This window comes from Cololabis saira, chromosome 23 (assembly GCF_033807715.1).
Source record: "Cololabis saira isolate AMF1-May2022 chromosome 23, fColSai1.1, whole genome shotgun sequence".
Classification (NCBI taxonomy): Eukaryota; Metazoa; Chordata; class Actinopteri; order Beloniformes; family Belonidae; genus Cololabis; species Cololabis saira.
In genome coordinates, this window is record NC_084609.1 from 30,359,016 (window position 1) to 30,378,545 (window position 19,530).

The 19,530-nt window shown below is 46.4% G+C and overlaps 1 protein-coding gene across 1 annotated transcript in view; it reads right to left on the minus strand.

Moving 5' to 3' along the window:
• LOC133424289 (pleckstrin homology domain-containing family A member 5-like) overlaps positions 1-19,109 on the minus strand; it is a 141,410-nt gene extending 122,301 nt beyond the window's left edge. The window contains exons 1-3 of the mRNA XM_061714791.1: positions 18,978-19,109; positions 18,796-18,872; positions 17,804-17,861 (exon numbers count right to left, since the gene is read on the minus strand). Coding sequence (XP_061570775.1) covers positions 17,804-17,861; positions 18,796-18,872; positions 18,978-19,069 — 227 coding nt within the window. The 5' untranslated portion in view covers positions 19,070-19,109. The remainder of the gene's footprint in view (positions 1-17,803; positions 17,862-18,795; positions 18,873-18,977) is intronic.
• Between the last annotated feature and the right edge of the window lie 421 nt (positions 19,110-19,530).

Below are 19,530 nucleotides of genomic sequence, written 5' to 3' on the forward strand. Positions count from 1 at the left end.
GTTGATATAGTAGCAGTGGCGGCTTGTCAATAGTCAAAATGTCATTCTTCATCCAATCTGATTGATTCATGAGCTGTCAATCAAAGTATATATCCCCCCTCACAAAAATAAGAAAAATAAAGAAACATTTTCTCATCAACAAATTTAAACATTTTCAAATAACAAAATAACATATTTGAACCATTTTTCAGACAAGATCTGTCAATATCTCTATATAATAACTGAAAAAACCCAAAAAATGGTTCAAATATGTTATTTTGTTACTTGAAAAATTTTAAATATGTTTATGCACCCCCCCAAATTTTTTTATCACCAGCCGCCACTGTATAGTAGCCCGGCCGCCTAGCTTATTTCCTTCTCTGTCTCTCGGCTGTAGGTCCTACGCAGGGACTGCTGCCTCTGCCTGAACAGTCAAATCTAGTAAGACGGTGGTGGATTTCAGCAGAACAGCGTCCCCCCGTCACCCAGAGGGAGGAGCTGGTGTCTGGGCTCCTTGTGGACTATAAGCTGGACCGGTTCAAAGGGATGAGCGTTTCCTGAAGGTGTTGTGAAACCGGTCTGGAGGAGATGAGAACATGTAACAACACATGGACGACGCAGCATCGCTCGCACCGCCGCTACACAGTCACCGCCTGGGCGACTGCTACCTGCCTACAGGTGTCAACACGTCTCTGAAGGTCACGTCAGCTCCACCGTGGGAAAAACCCGCCTACTGTCAAGCACCATCAATCCTCTCCAGCAGATTAGCTCTGAAGCAGGACATGACGGAGCTGCAGGTCTGATCCAGTTTAACATGACCCGCTGCTGGAGCTCCCGACCGGCCGGCTTCCCGCCGCCATCTCCACCAACCCCTGCCAGTCAAGCAAACGATGCTGGCTGCCTTGCATTCATCTGGTTTTGGGTCAATGACGAATAAGGATTTTCAACAGGTCAATTTTAAAATAATAACAAAAAAAGAATATCTATTGCAGTAGTTCAAACAATAAGAATGTTGTGTACACATAAATTGTGTAGTGATTTCAGAGTTTTTTGTCAAGATGAATTGGCAATAGCCTTAAAAAAAGTCATGTGGTGCAACCATGATTCATATTAAAATACATTAATTTCCTTAACATCTTGACATCTTTTTTTTTTTTTACAAGTTTTCAGTATTATACAAAAATGGTTGTTTTTTGAATGGTCGCCACATGATATTTCTTAAAATGATCATCAGTCAAACTTTGTTTGTATATTATGATGGAAATATAAATACAAATGTGTTGCAATCTTACACACTACAAGACATTTCGTAAATCATGCCAGATAGGGCAGAAGGTTGATTTAAAAACATTTAGACTGATTTCAAAAAAAGTTTGGAAAAAAACAAGAGTCCTGGTCGGACGGTCGCACCACATGACATTTTGACGCTTAAAACAACAACAAAATCCCAAATAACTAGTATATTTTGTAAAATTCAATCGAGTCCATATGTGGGAATGGTAGGTCATATATATATGTTTTTTTTTAATCCATTTAAACCTTTTTTGAATTGAAAAAAAAAAAATCAGTTTTCCAGAAAATATAGGCGTCACGACCCTTTTCCTGATGAACACGATGAAGAAAAATGTTTCTTCTTAACTCTACCAGAGTTCTTGTTACAAGCCCCTTTACATGGGCGGATACCCCGCCTCTAACACCCGGATCTAGCATCTTGTTGTTTTTGCAGCGACTGACACGGGGGGGGGCAGGTTGAGATGACTCCATCCATAACTTGCCTCTCAGGGTCCGAGCTCCCTGTGGAGGTTTACAGGTCTGAGGACCAGGACCACAGATTCACAGATTCACACCTTCAACGACTTCAGCTGCTCAACACAGAAGAGACTCACAGTCCTGCTTCCACGTCAGGCTGCTCCCGGCCCTGCTGGTTGCTATGACAACACTTCTCCTAACCAGGGACTTTTCTGTGGATTTTACCGTCCTCGCCGGCGGAACACACTGCAGATCACACACGTTTTTTCTGTGTGTGTGTGTGTAACCAGATCTTTACTTCCTGCTGGCTGTGAAGACGCTCTTACCTCCAGACCAGGAGAGTCATCGGACCCAGACCTGCAGGAAACAGCCACGTCCAGTCACTTATGGTGCTTTTCCACTAGTACCTACTCAGCCAGACTCCACTCGGTTTGGTTCTTTCCCACTAGGGGTATAACGTACCGAGTAGATACTTTTCTGTAACTATTCTGCCGAGGTTCTAAGCTGCTGAGTCGGCTGTATCTGACATCATCACACTACAGACCACCGATTGGTCGGGGGGTTGGAGTCAGACGTCTGAGTCAGGATGTGACATCAGAGAAAGAGACTCTGACGGATTCTTGTTCATTTTATTCAACAGGCAATGGCAGCACAAAACGTCTGTTTCATGATCCAACTCTGAGGTGCAGATGTTCATAAACCTGGTGCTGAGGAGTAGAGATGGGAATCGAGAACCGGTTCTGGTTCGGAATTGATTCCCTGTGTTTCAATTCCTTGGAATCGTTTGCAAGTTTTACAAACCATTCCCTTTTCAATTCCAGTCGTTCGTAAGTCAGCAGTCAATAATAGACACGGCGCCCAAGCGATGCAAACGCTGGAAAGTCTGGTTACATTTCAGTAAAAAAGAGACAACAGGGCAACTTGAAATACTTGTTAAGTGAATATTTCGTCAAAGGGAGGAAATACTACCAACATGCAAAAAAATCGGCGCACACAGCAGCAATAACGATCAATGAATGAGGCGTTTTCAATCCGCTCCGGACCGACGTCAGTAGTTCTCAACCCAGCAACAACGTTAGCATGTCCGTGGCTAATAATACTGCAGGTAAATAATTAACTAAGGAACACTGCCTATCATATTAGCGCCATTTTTTCCTGATTGTTGTGCTTTTTTTTCTCCAAATGAGAATCGACAAGGGGATCGAAAAAGAACCGAATCGTTAAGCAGAATCGAAAGTGGAATTGGAATCGTAAAAATCTTATCAATTCCCATCCCTACTGAGGAGAGAATTAAAAAGGGATCTAGACGGGTGATAAGGAACGACCAGATCTACCAGGAGCTCTGTCTCTTCATAGCTGCTCACGGCTCCAGCTGACTTTTCAGCAGCGTCGAGACAAACTAACAAAAAAAAAGCGTTGCCGCTTGAAACTTCTCTCACTCTCATTTTTTAACCTAGTATCAAACACAAGCCACAGACCGAGCAGCACATCTATCATCTCCTCCAGGTTCTACATCTATAGTGTTGTTGTCTTCTTTGTTGAGACTCTACCGATAATGGCGGAGCTGTCAGAGAAACTGCGGTCATATGGAATAGGAATCATCAACTACGTCAGCAGTGACTCGAAGCTCCAACAACAATGACTTTGACCTTTCAGGCTGACGGAACTATTCCCACACGTCTGAGTTACCACACAGAAGACACCAGCTCACTAAAAACCAGGAACAGCTGCAAACGCTGGCGGAAAAGCAGCACCTGAGTGTCTGCAGGGAGACACCTGATTGTCTGTGACATGTGCAACCTTTCCCTGAGCTTGAATTTTGAGTAAATGTTGTATGTTTTTTGGTTTTTATCATTTAAGCTGAAGGTTTTACTTGGTCCCGGTAACAGTGGAGGTTTGTAGTTTCCTGCTTGGAGCTGTAAAAGCAGCTGCTGAGCAGCAGACCGGTTTCCTCCAGCAGCAGCAAGCCTCTCTGTGACTTTGACAAACCAGGAACTGCAGCCGTCCGTCTCCCTGAGACATATCACAGCGTTTTACTTTGCAGCAGCTGCAGCGGCGGGAATACCAGGAATTCTGGCCATCCAGTGTCAGACACAGCCTGAGTTTTAAAAATAAACCTCAGCTGAGAGAGCGGCTACAGACACACCCCTCTGCTCGGGTGCATGGCCTCCTCGCCTTCCTTTCCTGACAGCCAGCTCTCGTGTCCGGTCTGCCGCCACATCTTCAGAGATCCTGTTCTCCTGCCGCGTGGACGCAGCTTCTGGAAAATCTGTCTGGAGGCGTGTTGGGCCGACAACCGAGTCCAGGAGTGTGTGGTTCGTAGGAAAAGATCCAGCACAGAGCCGGCTCCTAACCTGGTGTTTAGAAACCTGTGTGAGGCCCTAACACTCCTGAAGCTTTCTGCAGACAACATGCTGAGAAACTGACTACGTTCACATGCAGTCAAAATTCAGGTTATTGCTAATATTCCGGTTACTGGAACATTGGGAATAATCTGTTTACATGCATGAGCAAACAGGGTTATACATGGTGATTAATCATTTGGGATATCTCCATCAAACCAGCGACGCACGGAGAACATCATGACGCAATTACTGTAATTTCAAATGCTGCTTCGCGCAACTTTACGCTCACCTCCTTGCAAATCTGGCTATCCCGGTACTTTCTACCGTCTACAAATGCAGAAATGTTCATATCCTTCATTACATTTATGAAGTGATTAGTCTCCTCCTGGTCTTGTGTTTCTCCGTGTTTATAAGAACTTCCTGGACTCAAAAGACCAGGATTCCTTGTGAACAGAACATGTGCAGAAAACAAATTCATGTTCCGTTTGATGGGGATATTCCGTTTGGTGTTTACATGACCCAATATTGAGGTTTTAAAAGGAGTAACTCAGGGCTCATATTGGGGTTTTTAAAAAAACAGAATATGAGCAAATTCGGGTTATTCAAAGGGGTTATTGGTGTTTACATGGCCGTGCAAAACGGCCATGTAATATTATTGCTAATATTCGGGTTTTAAAAGGGTTATTGACTGCATGTAAACGCAGTCACTGAAGCTGCTCGGTCTGAACCGGCCAGCCGGTGTGCGTCAGCTGTCGAGTGTGTCGACACTAAGAAAAACACTCGGAGCACGTGTTCAGGCCCGTGGATGAAGCTGCAGCAGATCCTAGGAGGAAACTGGAGGGAACCCTGGTTCCTCTGCTCCTCCGTCACCGGGAGGAGAGAGCGGTCCAGGTCCCGGGAGGAGAGAGCGGTCCAGGTCCCGGGAGGAGAGAGCGGTCCAGGTCCCGGGAGGAGAGAGCGGTCCAGGTCCCGGCCTCCGTCACCGGGACCGCAGGGCCGGTTCTAGAAAATGATGACTACGGTGCATCTCAGATCAGAGGAGGTGCACATGCCTGGCACCTTATTCAACACTAAATTATGCATTTTCCCATAATTTCAAGCGGAATGATACTAGCAAAACAAGAATATTTAAAGTGTATTTCAAATGCTTTATTGCAGCAATATCGCTGCAGAACAAAGAAAATGCTACATTTGGGCTACCTCACCCATCAGACAGTCTAGCAACAGATGTTTCTTACCCTGAAAATAAAACATAGAAATTCAAACTAATTGTATGTATACAGCTCAAAACCATCACTAAACATGACAGTCATTTCAAGTGGAATGATACCAGTCAAACAATAATATTTAAAGTGTCTTTCAAGTGCATTTTTGCAGCAATATCGCTGCAGAACAAAGAAAATGCTACATTTAGTCTGGGCTACCTCTCCCATCAGACAATCTAGCAACAGAAAATAAAACAGAGAAAAATAAATACAAAAATGAATATAACCTGTGTGGTCCAGTCAAGTTGAGATGGAGTCTCATGACCACTGTTGTCTAACTTGCTGGCGTGGTTGTGCTTGAACCACTTCTGAATATCCATCGTTACTTTGTGTTAACGGAGCAGCAGAGAGCAGCGTCTTGCTGGTGAAGGTAACTGCGCGCTGGAAGCAGATGAGTGACGTACACTGAAGCCTGATTTATGGTTCCGCGTTGCACCAACGCAGAGCCTACGCCATAGGATGCGCGTCGCTGCGTAACCTACGCCGTAGGCTCTGCGTTGGTGTAACGGGGAACCATAAATCAGGCTTAACGCGTGCGCACTTGTCAGTTTTTTTTCCGTCTTTTCAACTGAGCATGCAAACACATAAACTGAGGGTGCAATGCATGCTTATGCACCCTCGTAGAACCGGGCCTGTCGGGAGGAGAGACCGGTCCAGGTCCCGGGATGAGTCAAAATTCGGGTTATTGCTAATATTCCGGTTACTGAAACATTCTGAATATTCCGTTTACATGGTAATTAATCATTTGGGATATTTGGATCAAACCAGCGACGCACGGAGAACGTCATGACACAATTCCCGTCATTTCCTCTTCTCCTTCCTGTATCCAAATTCAAAACAAATGCTTATTCGCGCAACTTTTCGCTCACCTTCTTGTAAATCTGGCTATCCCGGTACTTTGTACCGTCTACAAATGCAGAAATGTTCATATCCTTCATTACATTTATGAAGTGATAAGTCTCCTCCTCACTCCAAAAGTGTGGCGTGGTCTTGTGTTTCTCCGTGTTTATAAGAACTTCCTGGACTCAAAAGACCAGGATTCCTTGTGAACAGAGCATGCGCAGAAAACAAATTCATGTTCCGTTTGATGGGGATATTCTGTTAGGCGTTTACATGATGGAATATCCGGGTTTTAAAAGGAGTAACCCTTTTAAAAACCCGAATATGAGCAAATTCGGGTTATTGGTGTTTACATGGCCGTTCAAAACCGGGTTATTGCTAATATTTGGGTTTTAAAAGGGTTATTGACTGCATGGAAACAGTCATTGTGGTTGATTGTGAGATTGTTGCAGTTCCACTCTTATGTAACTTATCTGGTGATGTGGGGACTGTCGTGTCCTTCATGTGGTCGTGAACTTATTGTTGACGTCACGTTTCCTCATATTCAGGACTTCACTGCATCACTTCATACCTAGATTATCCTTCATACCAGGGCTTTCCTGTCATGGTTGTCTAGAAATGCTTTCATGCATTTTGGAGGAATTCATTGTTTTGTTAGATACCATAAAGAAGGGAAAACAATACTTGGGTCTCTTCTAAAAGAGTGGCGATCAATACTCCAAATACTGATCAGAGAACAAGGGAACATCGGCCATTTGCACTGCTGCTTGGCTTCCCCCAGCTCTGTCCTCATGTTCTGCAGGTTTATATTATAACTGGATGGCCTAATAAAACTGAGTTGTGGAGCTAAAAGCAGCAAAGTGAAAGCCTTCTCAAACTCAGACGAGTGTGTTTTTCCCCAGTAAACAGCCGAGTAATTCATTACAAAGTGCTTAAACGTTCCTTCGTGCCAATGCCTGAGAGACGTTTAGTTGGCTGAGTATCAGGAGATTTCTGTCGGTCGTAAACACACGGCAGTGTCGGAGCGTGATCCGAGTTTTCACGGCAGCATTTCCAGTGGTCCCATAAACAATCCGCTCGGAGGAATGCAGAACAGTTTCCCCAGTCTCTCCAACCATCCAGACACTCATCCATGACACCGCTCAGGAATGCTCCGTCCAGAGTAAACAGTAACACATTTGTATTCCACTCTGCCCTTGCAGGACGTCTCTGCTGGAGCTCCGGTCCGGCCCGAACGTCCCGGGAGCGTAAGCTTGAACTGGTGAGATTCAGTGATGACCTGCGTACGAGGCCGCCAAGAGGGAAGGGGGCTGACAGAAAATGATGCTCCCTGTTTGCACCAGAGGAACATTTCAACAGCATGACGGAGGGGTTGTTGGAAACGTCATCATGAGCAGCAAAGACACCGGAGCTCCTCAACAAAGATCTTTAAAGTAGAGATGCACCGATCGGGATTTTGAGGGCCGATCACAAAAATCAGTATCTGCCGATCACAGCATGAAATCCATAAATTCTTCAATATTGTTGCCTCATGTACACAACACTGACATTGTATTATTAGCTATCAAAATTAGGAGATGAGGAAGTATCATAAATTGACTGTTTTATTTCAGGCTGAGGCAAAGTGCCCTCTAGAGACTCTTAGAGATGATTTAGACTCATGTAGCTTATTAACTTAAGCTTTCCAGTGGTAATAAATGTGTACAACACAACATGTGCACCAACACAGACAACAGTAGACATGTCACTCTCCTGGAGTTGATACGAGTTGTAAACTATAAACCTTAGTTTTCCTGAGGAAAAAGGAATAAATCTTATTATCTTATTAATTAATTATGAATTATTACGGTTTGTTAAAGCTTTAAGGCTGAATTATGGTTCTGCGCTACACCGACGCAGAGCACACGCCGTTGCCGTGACGCCGTTGTGAACCCTTCGAGCTTCTCCGTCACTCCATTTCTCCGATGTGCAGTACCCCCCCGCAACCGCTAGCAATCTTTTCCTGAATGGTTTATCTGACTTTTCCGGTCACAGTGAATCAAAGAGATAAGGACAATTATTGTGCAAAAAAAAAAAAAAAAAAAAAAAAAAAAATCATACATACACTAAGAAAAGAGCTCTGAAGGTTCACGAGTGCTTCAAACCGGAAATGTGTTGCTTCCAAGCAAACTAATCACAGCCTCTCGGTCTGCGTTGGGTCTGCGTCGCCTCGACGCGTAGTTACAATTTTTGGGAGGTGCACTTCACCGACCGCGTCAGCGACCACGTGGGTTGCGCGACACGGCGCAACCTGCGGTGTAGGCACGGCGTCGATTTGACGCAGAACCATAACTCCGCCTTTAGCGATAGCATCTGCCATGTGTGAGGAACCTCTGTGAGCAAAACTCTTCACACTAGAACTCCACGTCACTCGTGAAGCGACTGACACGACTGTGGTCGTGCGTGAGGGTTGGGGTTGGATGTGACTGTAAATAGTTTGGTTTAACTCAGACGGGATTCATCAGTGAAATAATTACGAGTCGGCAGCGCGTACCGGGGATCCAAGCTGCTAACAACGCGGCTAAACCAGACGTCTGCTACAACGACAAACAGCTGATGATCAAGGCATATGAATCCATTACCTGTTGTTTATAGGTCTCTGTTACAGGTGAGTTAGCGGCGTTGCTGCACCTCCTGTTCTTTATATAATCCTTGACTTGAGAAACTTTCAAATGTCTTATCAGCTTCGTTGTGTTGAAATTCTTTTGTAACATTCCTCCTTGGGGTATTTCCTTTGCACACACTTTGCAAACTGCAAATTTGTTATTCTTTTCAGACATTGTAAAACTCCCGTACCAGCGAGGCCGGCCCCTTTAGGACACCTGGGTGTGAGGTGTGGGAACACACGCGCTGGCGGTGGTTTGTTGTTGTAAACATCATCAGATCGGGCTGCTTTGAACTATTATTTTAAGAACGCCGATCAAAACCGATAGGGGCATTATCGGCCGATACTGATTGGTTGCCGATCGATCCATGCATCTCTACTTTAAAGAGAGCAAAAAGTTGAGCCCAGAAGCTTCAGGGTTTCCTGTCATGTTTCTGGGTTCTCCTCCATTCAGACTTTTCAACCAAACACAACATGGCAGCGGTTCTTTCAGTGACGGTACGGACACGAATGGAACCACCATTTATGCTCATGTGACCTCGGATTAGCAGAATTAATAACTGCCCTGTAAGAAATACTAGAGGGACCTGAACATCTGCGCACGGGGTCACAGCAGGTGGTTTTCAGGCCCATACTATGGGCCGGTAGAGAAAATGCAGGTCTGGATCCAGACCCTAGTGGTCGGGAAAGGAACTGCAGGTCTGCTGCCATAGTCTTAATTTTTATGCAACCAGGGAAGGAAACTCTTGAAGTCTAAATTCGGACCAGCGCCCCACAAAACGGTCAGAACGGACCAAACGGTAGGAACGGACCAGCACTTTAGCGCTTTTCCACTAGTACCTACTCAGCCCGACTCCACTCGCCCTCGTTTCTTTTCAATACCCTGATCAGAAGTAGGAGGTTGGAGCGAAGCTGCTGTGACGTATTTGATTGTGCGACAGAAACAAAGAAGTAAAGGCCCCAAAGACGGAGAACATGGATGAGTTGGTATTTCTGCTGCTTGTTCTGTGGCATTTATTTGATATAAATTTAAAACAACCGCCAACTCCTTGACCAATCGGTGGCCTGTAGTGTGATCATGTCAAAACTGTGCGTACGCCCGAAACCAGCCGAATCCAGATGCAGCCCGACTCAGCCGCTTAGAACCTCGGCAGAGTAATTACAGAAAAGTATCTACTTGGCAAGTTAGACCCCTAGTGGAAAGGCGCCAAAACGAGTGGAGGCGAGTCGAGTCGGGCTGAGTAGGTACTAGTGGAAGCAGGAAACGTGAGGTTACTCCTCAGAAATTGGAGCAGATTCAGCAGAAAGTTTAAACACACTGGAGGAGCTAGTGGAGGCTGCAGGGAATTCTGGGAGAAGAAAACATCAAACGGCTGCAGCCGGGAAGAAAAACACACACACAAGTTGGTGGCGAGACATTTTGAAAAAACAGAATTCTCCGGAGACTTGAAACTTGAGGGCAGCCTGACCGCCAACCCCCCACCCACTAAGCAGGAAGGGTACACACTCAGGCTCACACATACACACAGTAAATCCAGGTTTATTAGTCTGGGACTTGGTTCGTGCCTCTGGGGTCGTACGTCTGCTGTATCCTGACGTGCGCCTCAGACATGTGACCGGTCGACTCGGACCATGTGATCGCCGCGCCTGGCGGCACCGTCAAATATCGCCTCCATCGTGTTCATGCGAGTAGAACATCAGATCATAGGAACCTCGCTGACGCTCAACCAGTGTTCATAATGAATCCCTTTACCATCAAGTCAGGACCCCCCAACAAAAGAAGCGAAAAGATCACCTTCATGTCATAAACCTGGCGATGACTTGTATTCCTAAAATAATTCCCAACGGTTAAACTTTGTTAACACAATTAATGTAAGAATAGTGGCGCTTTTCCATTAGTAGTCGTTTCTACTCAAGTCAGCTTGGCTCGACTCTTGGCCCGGTTTCATTTCCACTACAATCCAGCAGAAGTAGTTGAAGCAAAGCTGCTGTGACGTATTTGATTGTGTGACACAAACAAAGAAGAAGAAAACAACACCAGAGAGGTAGAACCTGGAGGAGATGATAGATGAGCTGCTGGGTCTGTGGCTTGTGTTCCATATCAAGTTAAAAAATGAGAGTCAGAGAAGCTTCAAGCGGCGAGGATTTTAAATTTTTTAGTTCATTTCTGCACTTCTGAAAAGTCAGCTGGGAGCCCAGAGCAGCTATGAAGTGACAGAACTCCTGGTGGATCTGGTTGTTCCTTATCTCCCGTCTAGATCCCTTTTTAATTCTCTCCTCAGCACCAGGTTTATGAACATCTGCAACTCAGAGTTGGATCATGAAACAGACGTTTGCGCTGCCATTGCTGGTCGAATAAAATGAACAAGTAGCCGGTAGCGGTAAGTTCACTGTAAGTTAGCGGTACGTTCGCTGTAAGTTAGCGGTAAGATTGCTGTAAGTTAGTGGTAAGATCGCTGTAAGTTAGCGGTAAGATTGCTGTAAGTTAGTGGTAAGTTCGCTGTAAGTTAGCGGTACGTTCGCTGTAAGTTAGCGGTAAGATTGCTGTAAGTTAGTGGTAAGATCGCTGCAAGTTAGCGGTAAGATCGCTGCAAGTTAGCGGTAAGATCGCTGCAAGTTAGCGGTAAGATCGCTGCAAGTTAGCGGTAAGATCGCTGTAAGTTAGCGGTACGATCGCTGTAAGTTAGCGGTACGTTCGCTGTAAGTTAGCGGTACGTTCGCTGTAAGTTAGGGGTACGTTCGCTGTAAGTTAGCGGTACGTTCGCTGTAAGTTAGCGGTAAGATCGCTGTAAGTTAGCGGTAAGATCGCTGTAAGTTAGCGGTAAGATCGCTGTAAGTTAGCGGTAAGATCGCTGTAAGTTAGCGGTAAGATCGCTGTAAGTTAGCGGTAAGATCGCTGTAAGTTAGTGGTAAGTTTGCTGTAAGGTAGCAGTAAATTTGCTGTAAGTTAGTGGTAAGTTCGCTGTAAGTTCTCGTTGCTGCCTCGGTGCTTCTTCTCCAGCTGTTCCTGGGGCGACCTCGTTTCCTCTTTCCTTGGGGGTTCCACTTCAAGGCTTGTCTGGTGGTGTTTGCCGCCGGTTTTCTGAGGGTGTGGCCAATCCAATTCCACTTTCTCTTCCGGATCTGTAAGTCAATGGGATCCTGGCTGGTTCTTTTCCACAGGTCCACATTGCTTTACTTTGTCCCTCCACCAGATGTGGAGGATTTTCCTGAGGCAGGTATTTAGTCTGCAACTTTGGACAGATGAGACTAAACCACAGCTTTTGGAAAAGTCACATCATCTCAATGATCACAGATGTAAAAATTAAGTCTTCAAAGAAAAGAAGACTATCTACGGTGATGTTCTGGAGCTGCTCTGTGAATGGATCAGACTAGTCCGTCACAAGGATGGGAAAACTCCTAAACGGTGGACGAAGAAGCAGAGACCAGCTGAATGGAATATACAACCAACTTAATCACTCCACTTGGGGCACGGGCGACTCAGCGAACCCTGCTGTCGTTGCTTAGCAACCTGGAAGATCCTCCAGCAGCTGAAGCGGGCCAGCATCTCTCCTGCTGAATCTGCATAAGCATGTAAACTCCACCAGTGATGAGACACTGAGGCCGGCGCCGATGTGTGTCCCACAAGGACAGCCAAGTAGAGACTTTATTTTCATTGGTGTTCCATCCAGCTCCGACTGTATAAATCTGTTGCTGTGATAGGAATGTTACTGGTACTCCTGGGTTTGATCATGAGTGACGACACAGAGCCCAGTCACTCACTGGTTCTGGTACCTGTGGGACAGGACAGACTTATGGCGCTTTTCCACTAGCACCTACTCGGCTCTACTCAACTCAGACTGGTTTCTTTTCCATAACAATTCAGCACCTGGAGCAGAAGTAGGAGGTTGGAGTGAAGCTGCTGTGAAGTATTTGATTGTGTGATCTAAATGAAGAAGACAACAACACTAAAGATGTAGAACCTGGAGGAGTTGATAGATGTGCTGCTGGATCTGTGGTTTGGGTTTGATATCAAGTTAAAAAATGAGAGATAGAAGCTTCAAGGCTTTGTCCTGGCGCTGCTGAAAAGTCAGCTGGAGCCGTGAGCAGCTATGAAGAGACAGAGCTCGTCTAGATCCCTTTTTAATTCTCTCCTCAGCACCAGGTTTATGAACATCTGCACCTCAGAGTTGGATCACCAAACAGACTTCTGCTGCCGTTGCTGGTCGAATAAAATGAACAAGAATCCGTCAGTCGCTCTTTCACTGATTTCCACATCCTGACTCAGACGTCTGACTCCAACTCCCCGACCAATCGGTGGCCTGTAGTGTGATGATGTCAGATACAGCCGACTCAGCCACTTAGAACCTCAACAGAGTAGAAACAGAAAAGTATCTACTCGGCACGTTAGACCCCTGGTGGAAAAGCGCCATATACATGATTCAAGTGATTCTTATAGAGAGGAGAAAAACCAAGAACCAAGTCGAGGGCCCACCCGGGCCTCACTGGTTGACTGAAGGGCTTTTGGGCAGCGGTTGAAAGACAAAAACCTCTGAAGACACTGTTCCTCTGACTTCAGAAAAGCTCTGTTGGATCTGCTTCCATGTTTCTATTTATCTATTTGATCTATTGTCTCTTTACTTTGTTCTGCTCTTTTACTTATTTTTTCTTTTTCTATACTAATTTTTATGTAGTATTCCATCAAACCTGCCCAGGTGGGAAATAGCAAGCTGCTACAACCTGGCACAATGCATATTATCTTGTACAAGATTAATGTCTTATTGTACACTGTCCCTGTTTTGAAATAAATAAATAAATTATAATTACAACAGGGGATTCAGTGTCTTGCCCAAGGACACTTTGGTGGACACAGGAGGAACTGGGGCTCGAACTGATGACCTTCAGGTTCATAGTCGAATGCTCTACCAACTCAGCCACCTACCTAGAAAACCCGATCAGCAGAGACAGGGATGTTTTTTGCCCGTAAAGGTTCCTGGAGACCACATTACAAGGTCGTTCCTGGTAATGGAGATGCATAAGCGGGCCCGACAAATCTACCCGGAGCTCCCGGTAGTGGAAACGCGCCTATACTTGGTGGGGTAAGTAACATGAAATCTGCACCATCATATCTGTCTCCACACCGTCCTCGATGACCTGTGACCATCCTGGTGACCAGCCATCCATCAACGTGGACAAAAGATTATGATACCAAACCAAAAGAAGGTCCAAACCAAGGACAAACGTCTGAGCTAAAGCCTTTCAGGAACTCTGCAGTTCCTCCACGGTCTGGATCTAGACCTTCTGTTCAGTTTAGTTTATACAATTTACAGTTTCAGTTAAAAAGATGTGATATATTTAATTTAACTTATTTCATACTGTTTTCCTTGAATGGTATATTTAAAAAGGCACAGTACTGCCTAATACTGGCTAATGTTGGGAATGCGGCTAGTGTTTTGTCAATGTTGAATGAAAACTTTATCCAGGAAGTGGAGAGTTAGTAACAGGAGCACATGTCAGTTTCCAGTGATTATCGGCGACTACAGCATACAGCTCGTTTTGAGTTGCATCGTAATGTATTCATACATTTATCTATATTTTACGATCATATGTTTACACTTAAGTGGCAACTTTATATTATAAGCTCATTATTTACCGGTATTTCTGTATAGCATCCTGTGTTTGTTAGCCATGCTCATTTTCTGGCTACACAGTTCATAAATGTGATGTGAAGTGATTCATTTGTGCATCTGAAGAAAGACCATGTTCATAATTATGTTATTTTATTTATTTTTCCTTGTAGTTTCACACTTTGCTTCAGCAATAAACCTGCATCCAGCAGCTGGAGGGATTTCTAACAGCAGCAGAGACTGAGGGATGATGGGAGGATGGAGATGAGAGTTTGACCCCGACCCTGCAGGGGTCGCCAGAGGAGTCGGCGGATTCCAACAAGCATTCACCAGCAGGACTCCCCCTCAGGAAGCTACACTCCGATAAAGAGCCGATAGAGAAGTGACCCAGCAGGAATTCTGGAGGAATGTGAAGAATCCAAGGAAGTGGGGATGATGTGCTATCTAGTCAGAATGAGGGACGCGTTTCAAGAGGTCCTTGTGTTCAGGATGCTGACTCTGACTCTGACCAGTTTTTTCCAGTTTCCTCAGCTTCTGGGCCAAACATGGCCCACAACAACAGTCCAACAACAACAGACCAACAACAGACGGACAACAGACCAACAACGGGCCAACAACGGACCAACAACGGGCCAACAACGGGCCAACAACGGACCAACAACGGGCCAACAACGGGCCAACAATAGACCAACAACGGGCCAACAACGGGCCAACAACGGGCCAACAACGGGCCAACAACGGGCCAACAACAGTCCAACAACGGGCCAACAACGGGCCAACAACGGGCCAACAACGGGCCAACAACAGACCAACAACAGACCAACAACAGACCTACAACAGACCAACAACGGGCCAACAACGGGCCAACAACGGGCCAACAACGGGCCAACAACGGGCCAACAACGGGCCAACAACGGGTTAACAACGGGCCAACAACGGGCCAACAACGGGCCAACAACGGGCCAACAACGGGCCAACAACGGGTTAACAACGGGCCAACAACGGGCCAACAACGGGCCAACAACGGGTTAACAACGGACCAACAACGGGCCAACAACGGACCAACAACGGGCCAACAACGGGCCAACAACAGTCCAACAACAGTCCAACAACGGGTTAACAACGGGCCAACAACAGTCCAACAACGGGTTAACAACGGGCCAACAACAGTCCAACAACAGACCAACAACGGGCCAACAACGGGCCAACAACGGGCCAACAACGGGCCAACAACGGGCCAACAACGGGCCAACAACAGTCCAACAACAGTCCAACAACGGGTTAACAACGGGCCAACAACAGTCCAACAACGGGTTAACAACGGGCCAACAACAGTCCAACAACAGACCAACAACGGGCCAACAACGGGCCAACAACGGACCAACAATGGGCCTACAACAGTCCAACAACGGACCAACAACGGGCCAACAACGGACCAACAACGGGCCTACAACAGTCCAACAACGGACCAACAACGGACCAATAACAGTCCAACAACAGACCAACAACAGTCCAACAACAGACTGCTAAAATTACCCAGAACCAACATCAGGGAACAGCAGGCAAAACACACACACACACACAATTACACAGTACCAACACACACACACACGCACAGACTCCAGACGAGCAGAGCCGGTTCAGCAGCATGAGTCACACCTGAGCGTCTGACAGCAGATTCATGTTTTCAAACTGATCCAGTCACGTGGAGACGGCAGCGCCGCCTCCTTCCTAATCACACACTTAAACACTGAGCAGCGGCAGCTGTGCACCTTTCTGTAACCCGCCAACAAGTCTGGAGATTGCTCTGGCGGAGCCAGCTGTGTTAACACGATGCAGAGAGGGAAAGACATCAGCAGTGGTGCTAGAGAAGCCATTGGGACAGCATGTAGTGTTTGGAAGGGTTTTCAGGAGAAAAACGGAACAAGGAAACACAACTGAGGTCCATGAAACTGCATCTGAACAAACCAGCAGACCTCTGGACCCACGAGACCAACATGGAGATGTCTTCGCTGTACGCCAAGCAGTTGCAGCGGCTCGCCAGCTCCGTTCCAAATGATCCCTACCATCCCTTAGCGAGTGAGTTCCCGCTACTGCCATCAGGACGCAGATTCATAGTCCCCAGAACTAGGAACTATAGGAACAGCTTTGTCCCTGCTGCTCTCTCTTTTAAACAAATCCTAACGCATTTTATTTATTGCTGAGGTCTATCCTGCTTTTAACTTACTTATTTCTATTTATTAGAAACCCTGACCTTGGTTCTACCTCTATTTCTTGTTATTTGCCTTGTGGGCAACATGTACTTGTATCCTGTTCAGTGAGCATTGTGAGTAGCTGCCATGTCTGTCTTGTGTTGTCGTAAACCTGTTCTCTGGATTTGTCCTGTGTATGTGTTAATGACTAAAGATTGTGTGTGAGATGCTTCTTCCATCTACTGCAAAACAAATCTACCTACGGGTGCTAATAAAGTCAACTTGAACTTGGTCTTCATGTCCACAACCATGTTTGGAGAAAAGCACACATCCAACACAAGCCATAAGCAAAGTCTGGTCTGGCTCAGGAACACATGTTGGTGACGTGACTCTCCCCACTGCCGTAACTGAGCCATGCGTGGTCCAGATTAGCCCCCATGTGTCTGGCTCAATCTTGGTACGAGTATTAGAAGAGGGAGGGGGGGGGGGGGGGGGGGGGTACGGAAGAGTATTAGGGCCATGCAGGAGACAAAATATTTGAGAGGGGAAGATTTTTTTTATTGTGCACTTCGAGAAAAGTTAAAATGTCGAGAAAAAAGTTGAAATACAATTTCAAGAAAAAAGTCAATGTTGAGAAAAAAGTCGAAATGTCAAGAAAAAAGTTGAAATGTCAAGATTAATGTTGAAATACAATTTCAAGAAAAAAGTCGAAATGTCGAGAAAAAAGTCAAAATGTCGAGATTGATGTTGAAATACAATTTCAAGAAAAAAGTCGAAAATGTCGAGAAAAAAGTCGAAATGTCGAGATAAATGTTGACATACAATTTCAAGAATAAAGTTGAAATTTCATGAATAAAGTCGGAATTTCGACTTTTTTCTCGAAATTGTACTTCAACATTAATCTCGACATTTCAACTTTTTCCTCGACATCTTTCTCGAAGTGCATAATGAAAAGAAAAATCTTCCTCTAAAATATTTGTATTTTTCTCCTGCCTGCATGGCCTTAACACTCTTCCGTATCTTGGTACTGCTGAAGGTGAATCTACAGGCTGTTGAGTCATGGGGGTACTTGGAATTGACCACGTGATTTGAAGCTTTATGGATTCATTCACAGCAGGAAGAGAAGTGAGGGACTGAATCTATCCATCCACCAATCTATCCGTCCATCCATCCATCGACTCACTTGATGAAGCAACGCGCCCCCTCGAACGTGTATCCCTCCTCCCATCCGGTGGGTAAATCTGCAGGAGGAGATCAAACGCATCAGCATCTGTGCAGATATGAGACTGATTATATACACACACACACACACACACACACACACACACACACACACACACACACACACACACCTGTGCAGATATGAGACTGATTACACACACAAACACACACACACACACATCTGTACAGCGACGCAGCGTCTGCTCCAGACCCATTAAGGCTGATTTATGGTTCCGCGTTACCCCAACGCAGAGCCTAACAACAGTCCAACAACCCGTAGGTTACGCGGCGACACGAACCGTACGATGTGCGTCGCCGCGTAACCTACGCCGTCGCTTTAACGCGGAACCATAAATCCCGCTTTAGAGCGCCACTGATTGTGGTTGCGCCCCTTTTTTTACGCAACCCCCCGCCTCCTCAGATTTGAGGCTCTTGCGGGATTCTGCGTGCTTTTATCCCGCCTGTAAAGGCGCCCACAGCCGGGGTCCATTGCTGGTTTTATGTGGGGGTGTAGGGGGGGTTTGGGGGGCCGGGAAAAGCCTCTGCGGCGCCGGTTCTGGAGCCGCCTTTTGTCGGGTCTGAACTGGGCTGCAGCGGACGTGACAGAACTTTTAAAAAGTGCGTGTAGAAGTATCCAGGTGGAGCTGAGGAAAGGGGGGGGGGTCCATGGGCTCCTTGGGTCTGTGCTGCAGAGGAGAAGGAGAAGGAGAAGCCCCCCCTCTTCTTCCTCCAGCCTGATTTATGGTTCTGCGTTACATTGACGCAGAGCGGACGGCGTAGGGTACGCGGCGACGCACACCGTACGGTGTGCGTCGCCGCGTACCCTACGCCGTCGGTGTGTCGCGGAACCATAAATGAGCCATCCTCCTCCTCGACTTGTCGCCCCTTTTTTCCATCTTGACAGATAACCTTCCCGCGTTCCCGCGGCTCTGCGTCCCCCGGGGCCCGGGTTACCTGGGGTCTTCCTGTGGCCCGTGACCACCGCCTCTCCGGCCAGGGGGTGCAGCCAGGTCGTGCTCTTGGCTTCTTCACTGTGGGTTTAATGAGACAGACGGGGGGGAGAGAGGTGAGCACACACACACACTAACGACAGCAGCGTCCGCGGGTCCGCCGACCCCCCTCCGGCTCATAGTTACTTGATAAAGAAGGTGCGTCCGTCCCGGGTCACGCCGTAACTCCAGCAGGGGGGCAGGCAGGAGAACCAGTCCGGCCGCGGATCCGCCGCCATGTCGAGCTCCAGCTCCGCTCCGCACACGGAGGGAGGCGCGCCCCCGCCTCCCCGCCCGCGCGCACACGACGACGGCCCGCTATGGCGAGCCAATCAGAGCACGAAACGTCACTACAATGAAGTGCCAGAAAGAATAACCACTGATTAGAAGTAAAAAGTGCACTAATAAACACATAAGAAACTACTTCTACAGTTAAAGGAAAATAACCCCAAGAGGGAAATTTGTTTGGAACTCCCATTTTTCTGACATTCAATGGAAAACAGCGTGGCTCCTTCCCTATAAATTTGCAATCTCAAACAAATTAAAAGTCCAATTTACAATTTTAAAATACAAAATGACAAAATTCAACAATTGGTCAACTTAATGATTCTTATTGCTCAGTTTCACATTCATAAGGCAAAATTCTCCAAATCCTGTCCATCCTAAGGCCCAATCCCAATACACCCCCTACTTTCTACCA